At 36.5% G+C, this 26,364-nt stretch overlaps 1 protein-coding gene across 1 annotated transcript in view; it reads right to left on the bottom strand.

Annotated features, from left to right (window-relative positions):
• The window catches only part of KNDC1 (kinase non-catalytic C-lobe domain containing 1), a gene marked incomplete at both ends in the record, with an annotated part of 60,022 nt that extends 41,239 nt beyond the window's left edge, over positions 1-18,783 (bottom strand). The window contains 3 exons of the mRNA XM_082764376.1: positions 11,403-11,461; positions 14,062-14,260; positions 18,682-18,783. Of these exons, the coding sequence (XP_082620502.1) occupies positions 11,403-11,461; positions 14,062-14,260; positions 18,682-18,783 (360 nt within the window). The remainder of the gene's footprint in view (positions 1-11,402; positions 11,462-14,061; positions 14,261-18,681) is intronic.
• Between the last annotated feature and the right edge of the window lie 7,581 nt (positions 18,784-26,364).

Here is a 26,364-nt window from a genome sequence, read left to right as displayed (position 1 = left end):
CACTACTCTATATCAACTTGAAAAAGAGTGTGAAGAAAGGGAAGAAGTTATATTAGAAAATCAGTTCTCCAGATCTAGTTGTAGTGTGTACACTTAGCTCCAAGTAACAAAAATCATATATAAAGTCATCACCGTACACTTTAATGGGAAAGTCACTGTGGAAATAATTTACATGTAAAGCAAAATGGCAACAGAAAGAAGAGTCACAGATATGATCTGAAGTCCTGAAAAATCTTCTCAGCAACAGGCTAAGGGAGCTCATGTTAGAAAAGATTTGACGGTGATAATCATACATGTGGCTTCATATAGTTTGAGTAGTAGGTGTATTCTAATACCAGAGTGTTTTCTGAGACAAAGGTGTAGCAAGACTCAAAAGTAATAAAACAACAACAACAAACAAACAAACAAACAAAAAAAACAATAAAAAATCAAAAAGGTAAAGATGTTACATATGTAAATAAAATCTTTAGGCTAAAGGTGAGGACATCTGGCACCATGTTAAAATTTTATATTATGAGTGAACTATATTCAAAAAGACTTCTGTCAATTCCAATCAAAAGATATTTAGCTTGCTACATGCTATTTTATGTCCACTACAGGAAGTGAACTCAGAATAATAATGATCCATTCTCATTTTAAAAATCTGCAAATCAAAAGATCATGAGAGGAAGCAAAAGCTCCAAGCCTACACACAGAGTGTGACAGAAGCCTGTTGTATTACTGCTTGGCAGAACTCAAGAGCTAAGCTTCTATAGGAACTCAGACTTGCAGACAAACAATGCAGAAAAAAAGCTGACAAAAGAGCTTTTGAATAGCAACTACATGAGCATTTAGGATATTGTAATTATGAATAATGTCCATTCACATTTTGTATTGAAATTTCACTGAATTCAAAAATTTAGGTCATCAACAGAGAAGGAAAGACCATAACAGAATTGATGCTTGCTGTAAAATATTTTTGACTAAATGATAAGCTACGGGAAAATAATAAAACAATTCTTGGTTTTGACATTGATATATGACCCTTACTTTACCTTGCACCATTTTTATTTTTTATTTTTTCTCTTTTATTGAGATTGCTGTCACAGTTCAAATCATTTAAGGGTTCCATAAGTGAAAGCTTCAGTGTTGTTATAAATCTCAAAGTCTTACAAACAAATTCAAGCTAATGTTTAACAAAATTACTACTAGGAGAAAGCATCTCATATTTACTTATGTCTTTTTCAATATGCCAACTCACTCTAAAACATCTTTTATGCAAAAGCAAGTCAGACTGTAATATTCCTCAGCAACAAAATGAAAGGGAAATGGGCCTATTATCTTTTTAATACTTCTCTTCATTACAAAACTCTTTTCTGCATAAACTGTAATTACTGGAAAGTGCAGTATTTAATATTAGCATTTTGTTCATTTAGCACTTTGGATGTGCAGATAATTAGTCTGCAGAATGTCCTAGAAGTGCTAGACCGGTATACTACTCACAAAACATATACTTAATCTTGAATTGGCAGCAAATACTGGAAAAATAATATTTTAAACCGATGCTATACTTGCAATTTATCCCTTTTAACTTAGTTCCTACCTAGTCTTACCTGAAAAAGTTATTCTCCAAAAGATTTCAGAAAACTGGACAACAAAATGCAATTACAGGCCAGATTCTTCTCAAATAAACAAAACTGAGATTAGCATTTATTCCATGTCTCAAATTGCCTTTTTATTGACCTAACAACTAACTAAACACTTTCATGTTTTAATATGTTATTAAGTAAATGTCAGGTAATCAGTTTATGCTGCAAAAACACAAGACTTCGCTGATGCAATCATCTAAAAAGCAATGCTACAGCTTGAGGAGAAATGATCCAATCAAAATCTAAATGCACTTATCACATACTATGACTGAATTTATTAGTTTTTTTTTTTTTATTATTACATTTTACTATGCTTTTACTTCTTGTTACCTCTAGTTATGCCATTCATTTTGAATTGAGGAAACCTTATTTAGTACATCACCCTAATCTCACTGTTTTGTAGTTGAGGGCTTCTTTTCTGTTACAGTTCAGGAAAAGACATTTCCTCCATAAATTTGTCTAAGCTTTATCCACACACAATAATTTTGCAATCTGGTTTAACTGTGAAAATTTTTGAAAATACAAAGAAGTAATTCCTCATGTTTATTTTTAAATCTACCTATGTTCATCTCATAAATGAAGAAGTGAGAGGCAACAATGAGGGCTGGCAAATAATCCATGTCTGCTGCGGTGGAAGATTTCACAGATTTCTAGCATAAAACTCTCCCTCAGGGAATTCTCTTCCAGGCTTAAGAATATTACCGTAAGTAATTACTTCTTTTATGAATGCTGTTTTACCATCTGGTCTTGGAAATTTATTTTACTGCTAGTTTCATCAATATGGTCAGTAGTCTATTCAATTGAAACTCTGATTTAAGCAAAAGTTTTGATAGTTCGCTATGAAGAAAAATTGCAGTTGGAACCTTTCTTTGAATCATTCTTTTACACCTTTGTCCATCTGCTGACTTACAGACTCTATGCAGCATTCTTGTGTTTAATAGTTTTTTTTTTGTTTTTTTTTTTTAAGACTTCTGTTCAATTTTATTTTTTGGCCCATCTCGTTCTATTTTCTTCTCCTTTAACTTACCAGAGTTTACAGTTCTTGCTAATTTATTTTTTTAGGACTTTGATTAAGGATTTTTAAAGCATAGCTTTTGACTTGCTTCTAATCATCTCCTTAGGTTGCCATATACAAGTCACTTTTCAGGTCTCTTGAGGTCTTCTTTGATAGGAGGTATTTTTATTTTTTATTTTTTAAAAGCATAATACTATAAGCTTACAGTAGTCTCCACGTTATCTGCAAGCATGTTATTTTAACAGCTGTTTTGGTTTTCTATATGACTATATAAAACAGGTGACTGTTGTTCACAGACCAAGCTTCCAGTATCTATAGCAGTGATGGGTTTGAAAAATAATACTGTCAGTCCAGAACTACACTCAGAGAAAATATAAACTTTTCAACTGGACCTCAAAGTTTCAAGAGGCTGCTACTCTACCTACTGTAGTGAAGACAGATATATCTTGAGCTACTGTCAGTGACTGTTATAAACATCCATTTCACTTTAAGAAGTCACCCTAAGATAGATGAACAAAGACAGTAGCTGACAAATCTTAAACCAGGCTACATTCATGAAATTTCTCTTGCATTTGCAGGGTGATGATGCAAATTAAGAACATGTTTCTTATGCTTCCATCCCAGCTTCAGCCTCCTTTAATCACAAAGACCAGCACCCTAACCCTGATGAATAGCACTTCAATTGGCTACTTTCCTGCAGGACTGTGGAAGTGTAATAATAACAGGCAAGAGAAAGCATTACAGTAAAGCTTTGGAGACCCGAGAGGTTATATAACAAAAGCAAAAGCTATAAACATTTATCTTTAAAGCTTAAGAAATCTCATTGTTTAAGAAACTCCTTTTGAAATCCTGAGTTTCACATATCACAGTTCTCCTTATGATTTATCAGCCATTAACCTCTTTACTTTTAAGTTACCTGCCATAGGTAATTCATTTGTCATTTTACTAAACTAACACAATTTATTCCCTGTAGGCACAGAAACAAGAAAACCTGGGAAATTGTTATATGCATGCTGAGCAGACTACTTCCATCTTCTCTCAACTGCAAAAATACAAGATTTATTTTCATTGTATGGCAATGTCATTTGTAGTTATTGAAGTTTTGTTTAAACAATATTATTTTTTTCTTAAACTTAAGAGAAAATGCTTACTGGTAAAATCTGTCAGCAAGATGAGTGATCCATTCACATAACGCCCTATTATGGTATGCTTATTTCACATTTTGGAACTAAATAACTGAAGGAGGATACCTCACTATAAGCCAATAAACTTGAACAATCCCCCAGTTCCCCTATCACGCCATGAACCAACACCAGGATTCTGGCACAAAGTACTGTCACCGTGCAGTAACCAGTTTGTTGCTCTTTTAAGTAATAATCTGAATAGATTCTTTCTAATTTTCTAGGAGGAATAAAGATCTTTAATGAACTGCAGATACAAAGAACTGGACAAACACTTCTGAACTTACCATACCACATAGTATCTTGGGAGACAACATTCAAAGAGCATCACTGCCTCTGATCTCAGACCTTGTTTATTCCCTTAAAACATGGATTTTCACACAACAGTTGTAGGTGACAGAAATGGCCAATGAGTAGGTAGCACTCATAGTATGTCAGGAAAGTAAACAGAGGAGGATAAACAGGGAGGCTTTTTTTTTTTTTTTTTGAAGTTTCATAAGGGAATGTTTTCTGCAGAATTAAACCTTGCTCTTTCTTGTCTATTAGACAAGATGTATAGAACTGATGTATAATATGATATGACTTGAACTGTACAGCCTGCACACAAAGAAATTTACACTGGAAGTGTAACACATACACTACACTCACAGGCTTCTTCCAAAATGACAAATTGATTAAATCAGCATCCCTAAATGAAGTGGCAACACCTGTTGCCTAATGACAACATATTGAGAGAAAGGAGCACCTGACTTTAGTAACTTGGTGAAAGGGCTCGGATGTTCAAGAATCCTGAAGCAAATATATACCAACAGGTTTAAACAAAACCTGCTCCAGTGGTCACCTGAGAAAGTCTAAGCCACTCACAATGGTCTTCCCAGGAGACAAGATCCTTAACTTTAAATGTATGTTCATTCTCAGTTGCTCTTTGAAATGCTGTAATTAAGGAAAATGATGCGTAGGTGGAAACCTTTTGTCATAATCCTGAAGGCTCTGTTAACTAAATCTAAAGCAGCCTAACTATGACCATTCAACTCATAGTGAAGACTGAAATTGTTTCATAATCTTCAGATGAAATTTTGAGACTCTCTCTTCTGCCATCTAATTCTAGATCAACCAGTTTCTGAACTTTTCAGGAAGAAGGTATTTACAAATGTTCTCATACCCTGGTGAAGTGACACATATATAAATGGTTAAAAAAATTATATTCCCTGGAACAATAACAAATATTTAGTCTCCAGACACTAGCAGTTATCATGGATCTTTGTTTATGACCCAAATAACCATGTAAAACTGACATAGAATTCATGTGAGACATATTTTGACATCAAGTAATGACGGGGAATATTTTCGTAGGTCTTGTTGTCTTTAAGGACTCAGGCTTATACTTCAAAATGATTATAAAAGTCTGTTAAAGAGTAAATTATGGAAATAAGTGGTAAGTGCAATAGAAAGTTAAGTTATTGCTGATAGTAAGGACATTATAATGAGGTCTCCCCTGAGTCTTCTCTTACAGATAGATTAGCTTTAATAATGCCCACTTATAAGAACCTAATAAAGAAGAAACAAAGTACTGCTCATTTTCATTGAGCAGGGCATCTATACACTCCATTATTTTTCTTCTGAGGGCATTTCTCTGCCTATGAGACAGACTTCTACTGATGAAAATAGAAGTCTAAAAAGTTGCATTTCAGATTTAGAGACAATAGGCTCAAAAAACCTGTTAGAGAAGACCGATATGACAATTTTGCAAGCTCAACTTCAAAACTAACCAACTAGCTGTATGTTTTTTGAGGGTAATCAAGTTATACATTTTAAGGGATTCTATATATAACACTAACAAAAAAAAGACAGCTGTAAAAAAAATAAATCCTGTTGGTCTCACATTCCTTCTTTTGGTTAGCTCTTTGTGTAAAGCAACTAAAGGGTAATATTTGTTCATCATAAAGTTCCTGACTTTTCCTCAATTGGGCCAATGATGCAAAAGCAAGAGCAGGAAGATTTCATTTCCTCTTCTATAGCACAGCAGAAGCCCAGATAACCAAATAAAAGTAATTTATTTTTGTCACTGAAGGAAAAGACAGTTTTAAATAACATTCAGAAAAGAGAATGGTTTAGACTACAGGAAGAGAAAAGTTACCATTTGCTGATGAGAAGCCTTTCTGCTGTTACGAAGAATTAGTCTCTAAAGGAGACTACATGAGATTAAAGGAAGTAGAACGCAATAAAAAGTGCACAAGCTGTTTCAAAAGACTTATTTCCCCATCAGATAAAAACAAAACCAAAAAACCCTCCAGAAGAATAGGTAAAAAGTCTTTTTTTTTCCCCTCCCCTCCCAGAGCTAAAGAAAGAACAGAACATAGCGATAATCTCATAGCATTCAAAGCCACTGCTTTAAAAGGCCAGGGAAGTGGCAAAAGCAAGACTTCCTTTATACCTTCTGCTGTTCTGATTTGTTGGAAAGAATGCTTTATAATTTAGAGAAGGACCAACAGCTGAGACCTGAGCAGTAATGATCAGCTATTGAGAAATACTACAGTACCAAACTGTCAGCTCAGTTTTCTTTAGTAGGACTGACATATACCCTGAACCTTATTTTATCTAGTCCCTAGACCAGTAGGTTTCATTAGACATTTGAACCATGTGTTTATATGCTTATAAGAATATTTATACAGTATATAACAATCCAACTGCCTTTCCACATTTCATAGGAATAAGACACATTAATCTTAACTATTTACTTTTCAAAACCAAATCAAAATACTTAGTTTATTTTTCTTATTTGAATTAGTTGTACCGGTTTGCATAGAATTGGCTTTTGTTTAGTTTTAAGGTTGTTGAAATACTCAAAGGCTTTTCTTTTTTTTGACTAAATCACCTATAATCCACTGAGAACTGCAAGTCAACAGCTGTCAGATTCTAGCAGAGCCTGGCAGTGTTCAGCCTTTTCTAGTTCTGATTCTCTCCCAGCTGAGAGATCAGCATGCCCCACTTCTGCTATGATAGCAGAAAGCAAGAAGTTCTAGATGAGAAAACAACTGTGAACTTCACTTTCTTCCCATTCTCTATCCCATATTTCCCCATTCCCCCTTCAAGGCAGTATTCAACTCCATATCATTTTGTCAGTTCTTTCATCCCTGAAAAACTTTAATCCTGCTGCGCACTGAGTTTTCAGAACTACTGTATTTTATCACCTCTAAATAATGGAAGAAGTCATTAAACAGGAGCATTATCCAGTCTGCTTTAGATATAAAAAAGACAGATGACTGAAAATTCACTGACTTCTGATAGACGTTCCCTAGAACAAGCAAAATTGAATAGCCATATTATTAAAAAGATTATAAATGCAAGTTCACACATGGCAGACATTAGTCCTTCATCTCACTGAAAACTCATGTCTTAGAAATGTGGGGTTCTGCATCAATGAACCTCTGTGTCAGACTCAATGGCAGTTTTGTGATACAGACAAATAGCTATTTGAAACTGGTTTGAGACAGCCAATGTTTTTAACCTGAGGCAAACTTCTATTGTAGTGATAGTGATGGAACTAAGGCTATTAATGAACTCACCAATATTTAACTATTCCTGTTGTGCCTCCCATTGGTCAAACTTCACAAGTCTAACACTGTACTGCCCAGGGCAAAAAAAAAAAAAAAAAACCATTTTCATTACAAAAAGTTCGATTAAAGAAAAGGCTTTTCTATTTAGGAATCAAGACTCGGTATTAGTTTATACTGAAGCTGAATCATTTGCTAAGCAAAGAATATTGCCAATTTCAAAAGAAACCTCAAATATGTATTTTTGCATCTCAGTCTCTGTGCTTTTCTAAAAGAAAAAAAAAAGCTCACTTTATACTGCTCTCTACAACAACACACTAGTAGAGCATTACGTAATGTGAGGCTAGCCCTTTATACTCAGATGTTTATTTCTAGCTGACTTAGCTCAAGGTTCAGTGAAAACAAAAAAAACAGTCAGTATTTGCTATAGCAAATTAGAGGAGAAGCAGAAAACAGATCTTTCCATCTGTGCAGTCAGATAATAGCTTCAGTCACCAGAAGATTTTTACCAAACCCAACCACATCGCATACCTGCATATGCATTAGTAATAAAAATGAAAAATATACTAAAACGTACTGTAGAGAAATCTACCTCTTCGAGTTACAGTATGAACTGTAACTCTAAAGTTTATCTCCTAGGAAATGAAGAAACATTTATCTCATTTGTCCTCCTACTTCCCTCCCTCTTTGCATCACCAACCCTTAACAGCACAGTTACTGGGGCACAACTGTAATAGCAACAGTATGTAAGGTTATAGCACAGTTAGAGGAAAATAATTAAAATGAACTTAACATCATTCTCTCTAAACAGTCGTTTTTGGTGTCAGGTATAGAATAGACAAGTCCTTGAAAAGCTAGGTGTTTTTTTTTTTTTTTTTTTTTTTTACTTTCCTACTATTAATGGTAACTGAAGTTGGTGTTATTATCCTCCCTTGACAAACACAAAGCAGGTCAAGAAAAAAAGTGCAAGTCTAAAACAAACCATGTGAAATTAATCACTTTTCAGTCCTGTGCATTGGCCTGTGGACCAAGCTTTAGATCTCTTGTTATTCAAAATTCTCACAAGAAACTGAAATTTTTAATTGTGTTGTTTCAGGCACTAGGACAGCAATGCATTTCGTTTCCTGTGTGTGCTTATGAGTACCAGCTAAGTTTAGTAACTAATTAGACTGGAGTCACAATTCCATTAGAGGTCTGGATCAGTAATTCACAAAGGAGGAAACAAAACATCTCTTGTTGAAAAAACTGTAGCTTTATTTAAAAGATTTTAAGAGTTTGAAGAGGAAGAAGTCATCCAGTAGCTATACAAACCTCACTGTACACTTCCATTTTTTAACCCACAAAATAGGTCATGCTCAAATCAAGTAAAACCTCTGGCTGACAAGTATTTTAAATCTGCTGAGCTTTTGACACCAGAGTAACAGCTGTCACAGACCACAATGAAAATAATTAGTAGTTCCAATACTCATTTCTTCTCTTTATATTGAAATTGAATAGTTTCAATATAAACACTACTTTCCAATGATCTCAACAAAGCATACATGCAAAGCTGCAGAAACGATCCTCCAACAAAGTACAACTAAGCAAGGTCATTACCAAGGAAGGAGCAAGCAGTAACACAAGATTTCGTGCCTCTATAAGAAGTCCAGCTTATTGGTATAGTACAAAGAATCTTATAATACCATGAAAGCACAAGTGCCTAGAGTTTCCTCACAGAGGTGCATTTAGACAGTCGTATTCCACTACTGCATAATAGAAGGTGAGGGGACAGGCAAAAGTATAAATACCTTTGAAAAACAGAAGAACTTGAAGTTTTAGCAGCAAGAAAAAAATAACTTGGAAAGACTACGATATTTTACAATATTGTAGAACTAGTGACATAAGGATTAACCTACTGCAGGTCTTAGAAGCTGCAAAAGCAAGTTGAGGTCAGTGTGGATCCCTGGCAAAATCTGATCAAGCACTTATATAAGTGAACCAAAATCTACAAGCAGCAGGAAGTAAAGCTTTGAAACTTCCATGAATGCCCAGAATCCCCCAGCTGTCTGACAAGAGGCACACAAATTCCAGAGCAAAACAACACACCTCCTGCCTCAAAGGGAAAAGCACTGGCTTTTCAGTCTTGCGCATTGCACTAGCTTGGTCAATGGAAAACAACTGAGGCAACAGGACAGTCCTGTAGCACTGGTCTTCTGCTTTGCAAGGCTCCTCAACTTGCTGAAGAAATACGGGAAGTGGACAGAAATCAGCATACCCAGCCCTTATCTCATTTCACAACACACAAGAACAGGTTGTCACTGCTCCTCTTCCATTTAAATATATACCTTCAGGTACTTTCATCAACCTTTGCAAAGAAAGCAAGAGTCAATGTTCAGAGCCACTCCTGACTCAAAACTGCCTTCCTTGACTGTGTAATTGTTGTTTGTACTGTGCTTGGTATTAGGATTCAACGAGGCTTCACAGGCTTGTACGAACTGCCATAAGAGAAAATTTTAAAAATAAAAAATGAACCTGTATGCAGATGAGTTTTGCCCAAGAGGAATACAATGGCCTTGTATATCAGACAGAACTAAAGTTTCATGTGATTTTGTATTCCTACAGTCTTCCCAAATTCCCATTTCACTTTGTCCTTAGTCTTAAAATCTATTTCAGTACATCTATTTGCTACATACAATATCAGGGGTTCAGCAACTCCTAGATGCAGAGAAAGGGGGGAAAAAATGCAAGTTTTCCAGAGGAGTAAATAACTCCACAAATCTTTTAAGTGTCTTTGTCTTGAGTCTTAGAGACTTGTTGAGGGACAAAGCAGGGAGAACATATTTTCCCCAGAAGTTTTTAACTGCAGCTTCAGACGTATAACAAAAGCAAAGAAACAAAGAAATAGTCACCTTTGGGTCACTTTAGAACTTGCTTTTCTCAATCACATCTGCATGTAAAGACTACTGCGTTTTTTATGTTTACATAAAATGCCAGTTCCCTCCTAAAAACCCTCCCTGACCAACTCCCTAGCCCCAAGAAAAAACAAAACAAAACAAAACACACCAGCTTGGGAATGGGACAGGAAATTGAGTGAAAAAAAAATCAAATTCAAAATTCGATAGATGACCTATATAACTACATTAACAGCAACAGGAAAAATGTCACATCCCTGAACTTCAAAGACTTTGCTACTTCATATTCTGATTTTATTTCTCCTCTCCTCCGCCTTATCATTCTCATCATACTTGCAGTACTACACAATTCCAAGGTTCACTTACCCTTTTTCCCCTTAGGCAACACAGAGGATTATAAAAGTGACTATGAAGAAGAAAATTATGAAAAGTAGAAGGTTTTTGTGTTGAACAATGAAGACGCAGACTAAATTCTTCTATACTGTGAAGGACAATAATTCAAATGCTTTAATTAGCAACATGTTCTATCTAAAAATACATGCCACAAAAAATAATGTATTAAAAAAGCACAGATACTAAGCAAGTAAGCACTCTTGCAGTATGCAATGAGATGGTTGACTTGGGAGGCTAATGAATTAGTATAAACAATTTAAATCTAATTTAATTTAACAATGTAGAGCATTTGTGCATTGCGAAGCAACAGATAGTCATTTGTTTCTTCATTAAATCAAAGATAATACTGCTGATTACCCTTCCATGAATTATTTTACTGAAGAGGATAGGAAATAAATTTTATATTTAATCATAAAAGTTCATGGCTAGTCCCCAAACAAGCAAATATAACCAGTGAAGGATACCAGTGAACGTAATATAAACCAGCTGTGGTTTAAGACATGTTATACAGTCAAAATAGCTTCTCAGACTTTAACAGTCAGTGAACAAAATATTAATTTTCTGTAAAAACACTTAAGTTTATTTTTTATTTCTATAAAACACACACCATGTTCCTAAAACAGCAAAATTCATAATCTTTAAATGTGCTAGGATTGTACATTGAGAATGCTGAGCACTTGGTACTATGGAAATATTAAAGATGATTGAACCCCACTATTTACAGAAATTTATGAACTTGCCTCAAAAGTGTTACCGGTGATATCAAATTCTGGTGGAACAAAGGCACCCTCTGGATCATCTTTGAAAGGAAAAGGAAATGTATTAGATTAGAAATTAATAGTTGTATTAAAAAAAAAAAAAACAAACTTGCATTATTAGTGTATAAGGCACATTCTTATCTGATATGAAAAACTGTATTTAGCAGTATTTTGGTTCACTCATATCTGATCTACAAAGAACTTGTCATTCATGTTTCTAGTACCATAAGTAAACTAAAATGCCATTTTCAAACTGTCCGTCAGAAGACACTATTTCCCAAAGCAATACATTTACCAAACCTAACTACTTCTTACATGTCTTCAAACCTTTATGCTTGGACCAAGTTACCAGCTTGTGTGGCTCAGCTGTGGCGTGTGTGTGTTAATTACATTAACAGTTGGAGGAAATACATCCCCCATTTGTGTGCTGCCTAGCAGAGAACTGAGCTACTGCAGCAGTCACTACTGACTGAAGAGACAGATGGAAGAAACTTCCTAAGAGAAACTGATGTTACATGCATGCTTGGATGCAGCAGCAATGTCCACACACTATGTGGACATCACATGAACCCAGTCAAAAACACTAAGGGATTAAAAAAGTGTCTGACTGAAAACAACTTTGTGTCTGTATTTTAGAAGTAAAATGCAAAACTCACGTTGTGAAGACAGTAAGCTCAGAAATATGGTAGAAGACTTGTTCTACATATTTATATATTACAGCTACCTTCTACCCCTTCTTTCCAGAGAACAGTTTAAAGGCTGTACAACTGTATAGTTTTTAATCACCAGTAAAGCTCACCATATTCTTTTATTATAAAGTTTAAAACAGAGATTTGCTTGATTTGAATAGACAAGAAGATATCAGAGCTATTGGACGTTTGTCACTTTCCTTAGCGCCACAGAACCTGCAGGAAGCAGAACTCTGCAAAAGCAGAGGTGACAGGCTGCTCATTTTTTTGTGCTGGCAAGCAAGTCCAGAGGTTATCATTTTCTTCTGGAAAATGAAATGCATAAGCAGCAACCATGAGGAAGCAAAAAAAGACAACTTCCAGAAGGGCCTATCTAGCAAACTGTAATCGTAACAATATTTGAGGGAAAGGGGAAGAGAAAAACCCAAGGGTACAGGGGAGGATGAAAATAGAATATACACAAGTTTTTGCATTTCTAGGAAAAACACAACTTTATTTAAACAGAACTAATGAAAAGTCATTAGAGACTAACATGACTTCAGAGAACAAAATTTTTGTATGTCATTTGCTTTGCATAGGAATTCTCATTATTCTCATTATTATATTCTCACATACTTTAAATACTTGAATAGGGCGAATTCCTGGATCAATTGTTTGCCAGCTATTAAATTGAACTAAAACATTATGAAGGAAGTAATTTTTTTCCTCCTTTCTAAGCTGCAAACAAAAAAATCTTAGATTAGGGTGTTTTTCACCCATTAGATTTACCCCCTTCAACAAGTTTTTTTTTTTTTAATGTCCTTATGAATACAAAGCCTACCCTTCCACCAAATTTCAAGTTATGAGCTCTTTAAACCAAAGGAAATTAATTCCATGCTACCCTTTTAACGTAGAACTAAAAGTTCAAATATATTTGAGTAATCTAACTGCAACACAAATACCACAATAATAATGAGAAAAAATGTTATATTTATGAACAGTATTTTGTTACATGCTTACTTGAAATACAATATTTAACTCTACAGAACGTAACTAATATTCATGTTGCAAAGTTATCTTTTTTCTAATGTGATCTATTTTTTTTTTTTTTTAAACTAAACGAATAAACACTTAGATTTAAAAATAAGTTAGATTAAAGAAAACATAATAAATACCTGAATGGAGTATGTATGGTCTAAAAACAGTTCTTCTACATGCAAGATGGCATAATTTAAAAAAGACTACAAAATAAGAGCTTTTTTTGTTTGTTTCACAACATTCCTAGCAGGCTCAAGACAAAGATGTTTGAGATGCGTCATGTGAAATGTGAAAAACAATATGGGCTTTTTTTTTTGTCTACACTGATATCAGAAGCCATATTTGAAGTTAAGCCTTTCTCCCCCCCCTTAATTAATCTCTTACCATACCTGAAGATCTTACATGCTACTGCATAATGGTATTTAACACTTTAAAATCATTCTCCAGTCATTCACTAACCTTGTTGAATTTAAAATCACAACTCAAAAATATTCAAGAGAATTTTCCTTTCTAGCAGCAAACATCACTAAAATTCCCCATCCTCTATGGCCACAACCATCAAGATACACAGTGTCAGATTTTTCCAGAAATACAACACAACCATAAAATGAAAAGAACCAGAAGAGGCAAAACCAAGAATGTGCTTTGCAAAAGTAAAGACATAGGTACCTAGATACAGCAACACATAACCAGTGTTCAAAATGGAAATACTGGATAAATATTTTAAAATAACTGGGAAGAGTCTTCTAATCAAGCTCATAAAAGCCTATCAATCACAAAACTAAGCATATAATTTCATACTATATTAACCCATTTAAAGTTTTTTTTTTTCTTTAATTACAAGTCTGAAGAATAAAATATAATGCTTTCCTACAGCCTCTCAGAATGAGTTTCCACAGTTTTAAAACAAATTGCCTGGAAACACAAATACTTACCACTGAGTTGTTCCATGAAGCATACATTGCCATTGGTGTTAAAAGCCAGTGTGTCAGGAGTGATGCAGAGTGTCTGGAAGATTGCAGAATGGGCAATGCTCTTCAGAGAATGGCAACACTCCAGGCAGATTGCCCAAATATCTTGCTCAGTAAGACAGCTATCCCGCAGTGACAAAATATCAGCAAGGGACACATTCTCCTGCCAAGACACGAATTCATAAATTACTTCGCATTTCATGACATTACTTTGAGTATCATAGATTACATTTGACACAATTGGCTACAACTAATGTTTCCAGCAACTTCTCAGACTTTCTAGGACAGCAATTAACACCCTGAGAACACAAAGAGAATGATGTTGCTCTTACAGTTTGTCTCAAAGAGGCATACTTAACCTGAACAAAGGTATCACAGTATGTTAACACCAAAAAGAGACTTACTAGGGAGTTACGTAAACACCGCATCAAAGTTAGGGAAACACACCATTCAGAGGTAAAAGCAGTGAGACTAAATCAAAATATTTTGTTTAATCCATGTCTCTCTTAAATTCTCCCAGGTGCCCCTGGATAAACTACTTTTAAATTCTCTTCACAGCAGTTTTCCCTAACAGTGAACAAGTACCCTCTAAACTGGCATGTCTTAAAAATGATGCTGTTGTGAAGTTTAGTGGTCTAGACCATTTAATAAAGCCTCAAAAGTCAAAATTCCTGCAGGAAAAGTGTTCTTTGACTTAAAATAGAAACATTTTAGTTGTCATAGACTTCTCCATTATTCCCAATGCTCTTGTGATCAAAACAGCATACAGACTTGTTTCTAAATTACTACCTGAAACTGTATCTCAGCTTCATTTGACCATTTCATTACAGCAAGGCTATAAAAAGTTTGTTTAAAAAAAATAAATAAATAAAAATGCAGCTCAAATGTAGCTTTTCTGGTAAAGACATTCAGAAATAATGCAAGCAGCTGAGCATTTTTTGTCTGTTTTTAGAATACTAATACGTTACCTGTAGCTACAGAAGTAAAGTTTCCATGAATTTAAAGGCATGACAAAAGCATAAAAACAATCAAAACGCCAATTCCATCAGTAAAAAAAAAATAAGCAAACAGAAAAATGGAAATATCTACAGAAGCTACTTAGTAGCAAAGCTATACCATTATTAACTATGTTATTTGTCATTAAATTATAAATAGTAATTAAGATTAAAGACTATACTTCTGAATGATAAGTATACCTTGAATTGAAGACAAACGCTCATTACTTAGAACACAGAAAATAAACTCTCCCTTGGTCAGCAAAATAGCATGAGATATTCTAGAGTTCTGAAATGGAAACTGAGTTGCAGTGGTTTAAAGTTTTAATCCTGGAGACAAACTTGAAAAATACAGTTATAACTTAATTTATGTACCTCATTACTGGACAATGTCAATAAGATCTGGATTACCATTTACAGATGGGGTAACAGTTTGTTAGCGTGTCTTTTGGAGAATAAAGTACTACATTCACCACATTCTTTTAAAAAAAAAAAGAAAAAAAAAAAGCCAATCCTTAGTCCAAAATTTCGGTTTTCAGTCTAAAGTATAATACTTAATATTTATAAGAAAAAAAAAAAAAAAAAAAACCATGAAATAAATCATGCTTTGTGAACCTTAACTTCTAGATTAAATACTGTAATTTTTGCCAAATTTTACAGGGGGATTGGTTCACTAATGGCTGTTATTATCATAATGCTTTCAAGCACTAATCACAGACCCTCAACCCTCAGAGTTCAGTCCTATATAATAAGGAAGAGCCAAAAACCCACACAACTCAGGTACGTGAAAAAAACAGATCTCTTTTTCTCTGCGCTGTGCTCAGAACCTTACGTGCAACACTGCCATCAGATTTTGAGGATGGATGAGGAAACTTTGCACATCTTTATGAGAAACTTCTGTCAAGCATGAAGGCAGCACAGAGGTTCTTATATGTGAAAACATACGCACATGACAAGGAGCTGGACCACAAGTCATAAGGCTTTGAAGCTGATCAAGCTGAAAGGATGCGGACAGGCTTGGGACAGGATGACAAACTGCTTATCATAACTTCATGGAAAAAAAAAAATCTGTGATCAAAGCAATGAACCAGTAATTATTTTTAATTTTTAATGTTTCTAGGATCATCCAAGCTGGATACCTAGGTGACATGACTACATTTGCCAAAACTGCAATGAATGTTTCATTAATCAAGATGCAAAAACAGGAGTCTCAGCTGTGCATATGGACAAGAATGGCTTATTTTAGAGATACTATAATAAACACCTAACAACTGCAAACTTTAAGACAGCCACAATGTCAAGGTGCAGTCATGATCAGGACTTGACTTCCTTTTGAGTCAAGCTTTCAGGTTGAGCTCTAGAGATGATACTGATCATCAGCAATGATACATGTAGTTTAAACATACAAAACCATCTTTGTTTTGGGGACTAAATGAAGGATGACGAACTCATGTCAAACAAATTTATCTTCCTTCCAGGTAAAGAGAAAGTTAGGTAAAACAAAACAAAGCAATAAAGAAAGCTGAGCTCACGTTCAGTGGCTTTCATCAGCAATGGATGTATGGGTGAAGATTAGAAAACAAAAACAAACCAAAAACAAAGCAAAACAACAACAATTAAATGGCAAACAACCATTCAAGAAACCTTTGTCCTTCCAAGAAGGAAGGTTTCAGGACATGAAGTTATTTATTTTATGGAAACTGTATTTCTCAAATGGCTGCACTATCTTGATCTACTGCAGCAAAGCAGCACCTGTTAGAGAATGAGGGATTGAAAATACTGAGACGTGTATTTGTTTTAAGACCATAACAAAGCACTTTTTGGCAAGCTGGAGCTTCTGGAAAGCCATGACTGCAACATTTTGGTCCACTGAAGATTTACAGGAAAACTAGAGTCTTTGTTACGTAGAGACAGAAGCCTTCCTCACTTGCCTCATGATCAGCAGAAGATACCTGAAAAAGCTATTTACCGTATGATAACTAGGATAAATTAGCTGTTCAGACATATTTTAATATAATATTTTAATTACTCCCTTTAGATTTCAGTTTTCCCTTGTATTTTCTTCAAAAAATATAAAACACAGTTTAGTAGTATATGTAATAAAGCAGAGAAAAGTGGAAGAGAAAAAATAATTGGCCACAGACAGCTTCTTAAAAAAAATAAATCAAGGAGTTTTAGACCAAGAGAGTCTTGGTAAATAAATATATTTTAAATACATCATTCCCCCTATTTCCTATTCATTTGCTCAGGCAGCATCCAGCTTCACATGTTGGCTTCTATAAACCACATACATCAGACACCGGCCTCACCACGTAAAGCAACGAGAAGCACAGGCTCTAGTCAGTGACTAAGCATCTAAGTAGGCACCTCAGCATTCACAGCTTTCTGGCACCTTTTTGTCAACATAGTTTATACAAATTTCAAAACAATCTATTCTAGAGTCACGGATAATACAGCAAACGTCATTCAGTACATTCATCAGATTTGAAGAAGGTCATGTTTGTTTTCTCAACAAGAATATTGAAAATATTCCTGTACTTGGAGTAATTAAACAGAAGGGGCTGGTGGGAATCTACAATCAAAGTATATGTTAAGCAGCTGAGAGAAATGGGCTCAGGTCTTCCTCCTACAGAAGGAAGATTTGACCCTCAGCCTTCTCCCATCCTGAGTAAATACTCAGTATTTGTATTGAAGTATTTAAGCTTATGTGTAAAGGGGAGGCCACTGCCACCTGCCTTCTGTATTTTGCATGTGCCAGTCTGAAAGGGCCTACTACACTGAGTACTACAGATGATGAAGGAAGAGTACACATTTGACTTATAAGAGTGAACTCTGGATTAAGACTAGAAAAGTCAGTTAATACCAGAAGGGTGAAACTACTGAGCCATTAGATGGCTTATGGAGGTTGGAAGGGACTTCTCATTTTCAAACACACATTCCTGGGGTTCTTGAAACACCAAATAAGCAAGACTACAAGGGCTGGTCTGGGGAGGAAGCAACTCACATACGGTTCTCCAAACTTTGACTTCAGAGTTTACACAACTTACCATTTCATCCAAACATTCACTGAGGGGTAAGGAACATGTCATTGTGGAAGCAAGCAGGAGCGCAAAAAAAAAAAAAAAAAAAAAAAAAAGCAAGCGCAAAACAAAACACGTCCAGATAAATTTGATTACAGAACCAGACTTAGCTACAGGTTATTTGGCACAATAAAGATTCAAAAGATTTTTTTTTTTTTTCTCCTGACAAAGGCCTTTTTACAAAGGGCAATAAGAAATGACTGTATGAATATCAAGCTGGTGGCCACTGGAAATACTTTTGCCCATTTAATAAATTGCTATTTATTAGGTACTATAAGGAAACACTTCACAACTGCAGAGCTACCCCACAGCCGCAACAGGGATTACGAGGCACCCCATCCTGGAGGACCATGACTTTGCCGTTGTGTGCACAAGGTGGATGGGGATGGACCAAGCCCAGCTGGGCTCACCGGGCAGGAGGGAGCCGCGATGGGCACAGCAGCACTTACAGCCGTGTCTGCGGTGCCCCCGGCCCCGCCGTGGGGCTGCCCCCACCCTGCCACACTCACCTCGTCCTCCAGCAGCGTCGGCAGAGGCTCGAAGTCGTAGCAGGTCACCTCCTCCTCCTCCTCCTCATAAAACCCATCCTCCGCAGCGCCCACGGCCTCCATTCCGCCCGGGGAGGGAGCAGAGGCTTCGCCTTCTCAGCCCCGCCGCGCACCCAGAGCACGGCCCCCACCGTGGCACATCCCCACGCCCGCCTGCGGGCTGCCCCCGGCGGCGACCCCCGCGGCGCCGCGCTCGCCCGCCCGCTTTAACCCCTTCTCGTCCCGGCGGGGCCCGGCCGCGGGGCGCCCCCTGCCTCTCCCTTCGGCCCGCTGCCGCCGCCCGCCTAAGCCCTCGGCTGGGGCAGTGCTGCCATGGCAACGCGGCCCGCCGCCGCCTCACTGCGGCGACTCCCGCCCCTCCTGCGGCGGCGCCCGCCTCGCCCTCCGCCCCGCCGCGACCCGGGACGACACCGGGCACCGGCCACCGATGCCGGCGAGTCCTCCGGAGCACCGTGCTCCGCGGTTGCGGCGAGCTCTCGGAGACAGAGCGGCGGCGTTGCGGTGGGCCCTGAGGGGCGCGCCCGCCGCAGTGCCCGCTGCGGCCGCCCGGGGCGAGCGGGTGCCGGGGCCGGTCCCCGGGCGGAGGGCGAGGGGCCGGGGCGACCGCGTTGCCTGGCGGCCGGGGTGTTTACAGCCGGTGTGGCCCTGGAGCTGCCTCGGCCGAGCGGGTTCCTCGCCTCACGGGCGTGCTGAAGGCCCTGCGTGCCCCCCGTGCCTCGCGTCCCCCCCTCACCGGAGGCTAAATAAATGGGATTTTTCAAACCGATTATCGACTTTATTTTCATTAGACCTGACATTTATTTGCTATCCACAGGACTTAGAGCATCTAAAATAACTTTATGAATGCTCCCTTTGAAATTGAAGCTTCATGATCAAGATTTCCCTCCAAAGTACCACAAAGTGCATGTTTTTGTTTCAAGTAACCCCTATTATAAACCACAAATGGTATCACGTAAACAGCACACAGCTGGTCCCGTTTCTGTGTGGGAAGAGGAATCCAGCAGTCTGTAAAACAGGTCTGCATACACTCCATCAACCTGTGAGCAGCAGAACCCTGATTTAGCCTTGGCCACATCATGATCTCGTTTCTCCATTGTGACCAGCAAGGCAGACAGAAGGGGCTGTTTTCTTCTGTAATTAAGTTTCACAATTACGGGTATGTGGAAAATAACAGTACCATTTTCATTATTCTTGTTTCCTGTATTCCTATAATTTTATGTCAAAATAGAGTATGTTAATGGATTAATCTGTGCACAGTGTATCAAACAAAGCAAGGGTTTTGTATTCAATCTTGTATGTAATACTCTTGAAAAGATTAATACCCTATTAAACTATACGTTAACAAACACTGTTTGTTAATTTTGTTAATTTTGTTAGTGTAACAAACACTAACAAAAATACTTTGGTTAACTGCGCCATAAAAGTCATCCTGCAGCAGTTGTAAGATTTCACCCAATTAAATATTAATTGGATACATTCCATGGTTACAGCATGCTACTTAGAAAAAAACAAACAAAAAAAAAACACAAAACAACAAAACCAAAAAACACAACAAACCCAAGTAGATTGGAATCTTCTATATATATACTGTCTTCTTCTAACATGTTGAAATAAATTGATGTGGACAAAACGTTCCTTATGATTACAGAAGTCTGTAATCTATATATATATTTATAATTTAATAACTTGGGCTTTTAATTGTGAACAAATATTAGAGCATGGGAAATAGGAAGTGCCTGTTGCTTCTGAAAATAAATCCCAATCTGATCCCAGGAACAGCATTATTTTACTTAAAAAAATGTTTCTTAAAACATATTTCAGCAGCGTATTTGTTCATATGTTTTCTTTGGGCAGTGTGATCTACCCGAGAAGAATCCCAGATTCCGGACCCTTGTGGGCTGGGGTCTTAACTGCACTGTAAAGAAAACCACAAGATTAAAGAACTCTCTTCATTGTGTAAATTGGGTCTATGATCCACACTCAGCCATAAATACCTCTTACATCAGCACTCCATTGCAATCACCACTTGAGCATTCATAAACATTTCTGTAAAATGATACTTTAAGTCAAATGGGCAAAATTCACATACTTTTTTTTTTTTTTTTTTTTTTTTTTTAGGATCAGTTTTTGTTTTAGTAAAGAAAGAGAAAATCACCTGCTAAAAGCAATCATTAATTGAGTGGTAGGGCATTGCCCTGTAAGGTTACCAGACTCATGTTCAGACACCTGTCCCGTGTTATTTGGACTTGGGGCTTTAATACAGGCTTGAGTAGTTCTTGCCAGCATAAGTGACCAACTGTATCCAAGTGATTTGAGATGCTCATGACTTGTCTTCTCTTCTGGTTGCCCTGGTTAACTTTCTTGCCTTAACGAAGACTATTTATACCAAGTGGAATATGTACAAAGTGGAAAGCAAAATAAAATAAGCATAGAGGGAGCGAAAGACACTGTACTCCAGGTGATAAAATATACACTATTCCTCTGTGAAACAAAAGCTGTAGAGAACTCAGCCTTATCACAAGCGCCTTGACAGGCAGTTCAGGACAGTTACTGGAACTAATACAGTGTGGTAGATTTTTCTAGAAAAGTTGCTACGATAATTTTCGACTCTCATCAGTAGTTCTATTTTGTTTTCCTCCTTGGTCTCATGGTTGAGGTAGCAGTCAGAAAAGTCAGTGTAACTTGTTTGATACATTCATCTAACCATGTTCTCATACTAGGATATTTTTTCTTATTAACCTCTGCAATTAATCATGACCCATAGGAATTGTTGGAGGACATGCAACACTACACAGTTCAACATGAGAAAACAAACAAACAAACAAACAAACACGTAGATGAAGCTGTTGGTTTGTCTGCAGTTATATTTTTATTTCTTTTCTTCCCACAGTATTACTTAAGAACTTAAAGTTCCTAAGAGTCTTTTATACATTAGCAGTAGGCATTTTTTGAATGATGTTTTGATGGATACTTCTGATGAATAGTATCTGTGGAAATAATCTTCTGAGTTTAAGGTTAGCTGAATGTGCAATTGAATATCACATTAAAAAGGGAAATCTATAGCATATCAGTCAGGTTCTCAAAGGTGAGGGTTCTCAAAAGGCAGAAATAAAAACTTTATTTTCAGTAATAATATAGTCTGAAAAGAAATAAGAATGTCAGCATAGATTAAAGGAACCAGAGAGGTTTTATTGCCCTTTGATCAGATTTTGTATATGAACTGGGATCTCTTTAATAATAGGGATCAGGGATCACAATTATTAGAGATTTTGACTTCTTAATAATAGATTAGAGATGAAAAACTATTAAATGAAGGTTAAGCTGTGCTATTATACATGAGAAACCACTTGATGAAAAAGTCATTGAATCAACATGAAGTTTTGTGTCTTAGATTTGACGTATAATAAAAGACAATACAGAGGGACTGAATAAAACGTGTCTGATTTCAGTCTTCTCACATGCTCCCTGTATCTAATTTGTAGTAAATGCGTTAGAGTTATGGCAGTTTGTACTTTCCACATAAGCAAGGTTTGCAGCAGAATGGCTGACTTGATTTCTGTCTCTGGCAGCATTCAATAGCAGATGTCTAGAAAAAAGTGTATGAACAAGTAGCCGTATACTTACGCTCTTCCAGCAAAGTCAGCCTCCAAAGAGTCACATTTTAGATATCCCCTAAGCCAGTGGTAATGTCTATTGGTTTAAGAAGCCTAGAATATTTTTCTTTAATGAATTTGTTCATTCACTTTTCGAGTTTGAATAGTTTTACTATTCACCATGTCCTACTGCAAAATTCCTCTGCACAATGCATGAAGTAAAGTCTTTGTTTCATTTGAGGCCCCCGATTACTTGTGTTGGAAAAGGCCATGGTGGATAGGTTCCCTATTTATCATCTCTTTATCATTCATGATGCGACACAGCTGTCTTATCTCCCATGTTATATCTTTTCAGGTTGAAAGGTCCTGTTCTTGTTGCTCGTTGACAGAATAGAAATTATTCCATGACTTTGATCATGCACTTCACAGTACTTTTTATAATTGTGTCCTTATGTAATAAAAAATTTTGGAAGAGAAGGTTGAAACCTGAATGAATAAATGAACGAACAAATGAATGAGTGAATGAATCAATCAAAGAAAGAATTGGTAACTAAATGAAAGAAAGAATGACTTGATAGTTGTTTTTTTTTTGTTTGTTTTTAAATAATTAATTAACAACTTGCGAACCTAAAGGAAATATATCTCTTAAACATGAATTAATGTTTAATCCTCTGTCTTTTATTTCCACGTATCTGGATTCATGATATTGACCAAAAATAATTACGTGGACACTAGTCACTGAGAATACAGTCATGGAAACTCAGAGGGTGACTACCAACATCTCTCATCCGTCTCTGTAACTTAATCTAAATACAAGTTACAGGAGGAAAGAAATTGTATAGGGTACTACTGTTATGCCACTTTGTGCTACTGTTGATGTCTTTCATGTTCCTTTTTAGGCTTTTCCTTTTCATTATAGCACTTTGGTTATTCTTCTTTCTGGATTATATAATCATAATTGACTATTAAAATTTTGGAGTACCAGCCTTGTAGATGAAAGGTACACATTTGTTACACTATAATTAGATTGTGCATTCTCCTTTTAAGAGTTTTTGTTTAATGGCAGTTTGCCTGAAGGCTCTCATTTTAATTTAGTTTGGGTGAAACTGTGGGAACTGAAGGATTGCAGTATAAAGAATTGGTTCTTCTGTGTGTATGACATATTCTTTTCATTTGTTTGGTTTTTGTTAATCAGAGATTGCTTTATTGCCATGGGCTTTCATACTTTTAGTCTATGAAACTACTGTTCTTCCTTTAGCAGTTATATATATTTCAATGCAGGGAAAAGTTTTCTGCCAGTTGCCAGCTGCCCGTCTTTATCGCAGCAGTGAGAAAGCATTATAATAAAAAGGAAATTATGTGTTGCTGCTACTGAAAAACCTGAAAGAATTCAGAGGCGAAGACATTGCAATTTTTAAACCAGCCCCATTGCTGCTACTAATTCTATATGGGTGTAAATCTGCTTCTTGAAGTGGCAAGTTAGTTTGTATTCCAAGTACTTCAGAATCTTAGAAGGGCAATAGGGATGTGTTATTTTGCATTTCTGAATACAAATCTTCCAATATATCTGAAGAGGATTGGAAAATTATACGCATAGGCTGCATACTGTATGGGAAAAACCCTATGGAGGCATTCCCTTTTCATGGGGTTGAATGGAAATGTAAGCTTCAAAAGAATTAAGTGTAGTCTTTGGTCATTATAAGCATCTGTCACATTATTATTTTCAAATACTTCAAACTACATTGCTCTTACTTGTTAAGAATCTCCTGATTTCCAGCCTCCATTAATACTAATTTGTCTTTACTCCAAAACCACCTTTTAGCTTTTAATCTCAGTTCCTATTTCTTTCCAGATTACATTACATATACATCTATTCTATTGCCTTTGACTTTGTTTTCCTTTTTTTCTAATAGTGCATTTTTGTAAACCTGTGTTCTAATCATGATTGCTTTCCTACTGCACTATACTTTTGTAGTCCTTATAATACCGATAAACTTAATTTCATTATTTCCTCAGGTCAGGATATCTGATCTTTTCAGCGGAATCATCTTCCATATACACTAACATAAACAAGGGGGTATTTAGTATATGTTGTATGTTAGTGTATTTCCTTAAGGAGACTTGTTCAATTTTTTCATCTTCATAATTTTCTAACATGTTCACTGCCTAAAGACTTTGATTTAATTATGTCTTCTCTGAATAGCAGTTTCATTTGCCCTCATTTGGAAGACTATCAAAGGATTCTCCTCTCTTCTCCACAGGACATCTTTCAGTCACCTAGTATGTTCACCTAATACAAACTGCAACTGCATGTCTTATTCCTGCATTCTTCTTCCTATGAACTCTACTAGATGGCACTACCAGGCATAGATGGCTGGCATAGTTAATGCACTTTGCATTTAACCATCTAGTATTAACACTTTCTATGTCACACTTTAAATGCCCTTAGATGTTGCAGTTAGATATTAATTTCCCATACCAGCTGGAACACAGGGAAAGACAGCAGAAGCAAAGATGTAATTTGGCCCCCGCTGAAGTCAGTAGCAAAATTGTCATGGCATAATTTTATTTGAAAAGATAGCATTGAGATGCAGGGTCAAACACTGAAATTGTTTTTACTTGTATGCAGATGAGAATATAACCCAGTAGTGGTCCACTGAGCAAACACAGTTTTTTTTCACTGGAAAACTAAAACTAGAGGGCCTGTTGAGTCCAAAATCTATGCAGTGCTAAGTCCGGTATTTGGGAATTTGTCTCCTTGTCTCAGTAATTAAATTAGATTACTAGATTTGTCATTTGCAATATCTATCCAGAAATGTGTGTGTGTGTGTGTGTGTGTATTCACACATGTATTCATATGGAGAGACTGAAACTGTGATTCTTTCTTTTGTTATCAGTCTGGAGTGTTAAGTGACTTCCTTTGCCTCTGGGTCTTAGTACATCCCAGGTATTCCCACAGTACGTTTGAATGGCAAGGTGTAGTCTGCTTTGCTTGTTTTATAACGTAAAGTGAGTTATCATGAAAATAAATCACTTCCAACATTACTCAGGAGACTTATGTCAACTGGAAACTTCAGCCATTAACCAGGAGAGCCAAATTTGCCCTATAATTGCAACACATCCTGCAATTGATTCTGCATTGCTTTAGTTTTGACATTATAACATTGTTTTCATAAACCAACACTGTCTTTATAGTACCTATTGGTCCCTTGCTCTTTTAATTCATTTTGGTAGTGCTCATTTGAAAACAATAGTAAAAGTTATGCACAAGATCATTTAAAAAGATAATGTGCATAATAAAATCTAATATAATGCCTGTGGCAACTTCACACTGGAAAATAAACGGCAAGGTTGTACTAGCCATCCTTATGAGAAACACCTCATAATAATTAACAATGTGTAGGCAGAGTTCTAAACCTGGGATTGCTTATTATTTTGACTTTTGACTATATCCATAAGCTTTCCTCTACAGATTTATGAGATCATTATGACCTGCTCATAATGAACACTGATGAGATAAAGTCTCCCATCCATGGGACAGTGAATCAAACTGCATTGTTTAAATACTTCTTGAAGTTAATGAATCATCAGGAAGAGTCCACCCCAAAGACTTAATGCTTCCCAAACAATCATCTGGTGTCCTCGACACCTGATATGAAATCCATGAGTGTTCTATTCCTTTCCCCAGAGACATGTCCGTTATTCTGGGAATCTTTCTCAATAAAACATAAAGACAGACTGGAACATAAGTGACACAATTACTTGCAACAGTATAAACAACATATACAAATATACAAATTTCAAAATTAATCCGCTTGATTTACTGTGACTATTTATTTCCAATGATGATTTAGCTCCTGTGTTCTGTGTTTGTGTTATTGCCTTTCTTTCTTAATGATAGTAAAGTGGGAAGGCATTCACTAATTCCACCTGTGCAGGACAAGGCAACCCAAACCTCCTGGAAGCCTACCCCATACAGGTCCACCACAAACAAACCACCAACAACAAACTTTTCTCCATTCTTACCTTAGCAAAACAACTGTTCTCTGTG

Source organism: Aythya marila (genome assembly GCF_965140915.1).
Source record: "Aythya marila genome assembly, chromosome: 7".
In the NCBI taxonomy this organism is placed as follows: Eukaryota; Metazoa; Chordata; class Aves; order Anseriformes; family Anatidae; genus Aythya; species Aythya marila.
The sequence above is the reverse complement of the archived record's forward strand: the minus strand, read 5'-3'. Positions and strand labels throughout refer to the sequence as shown.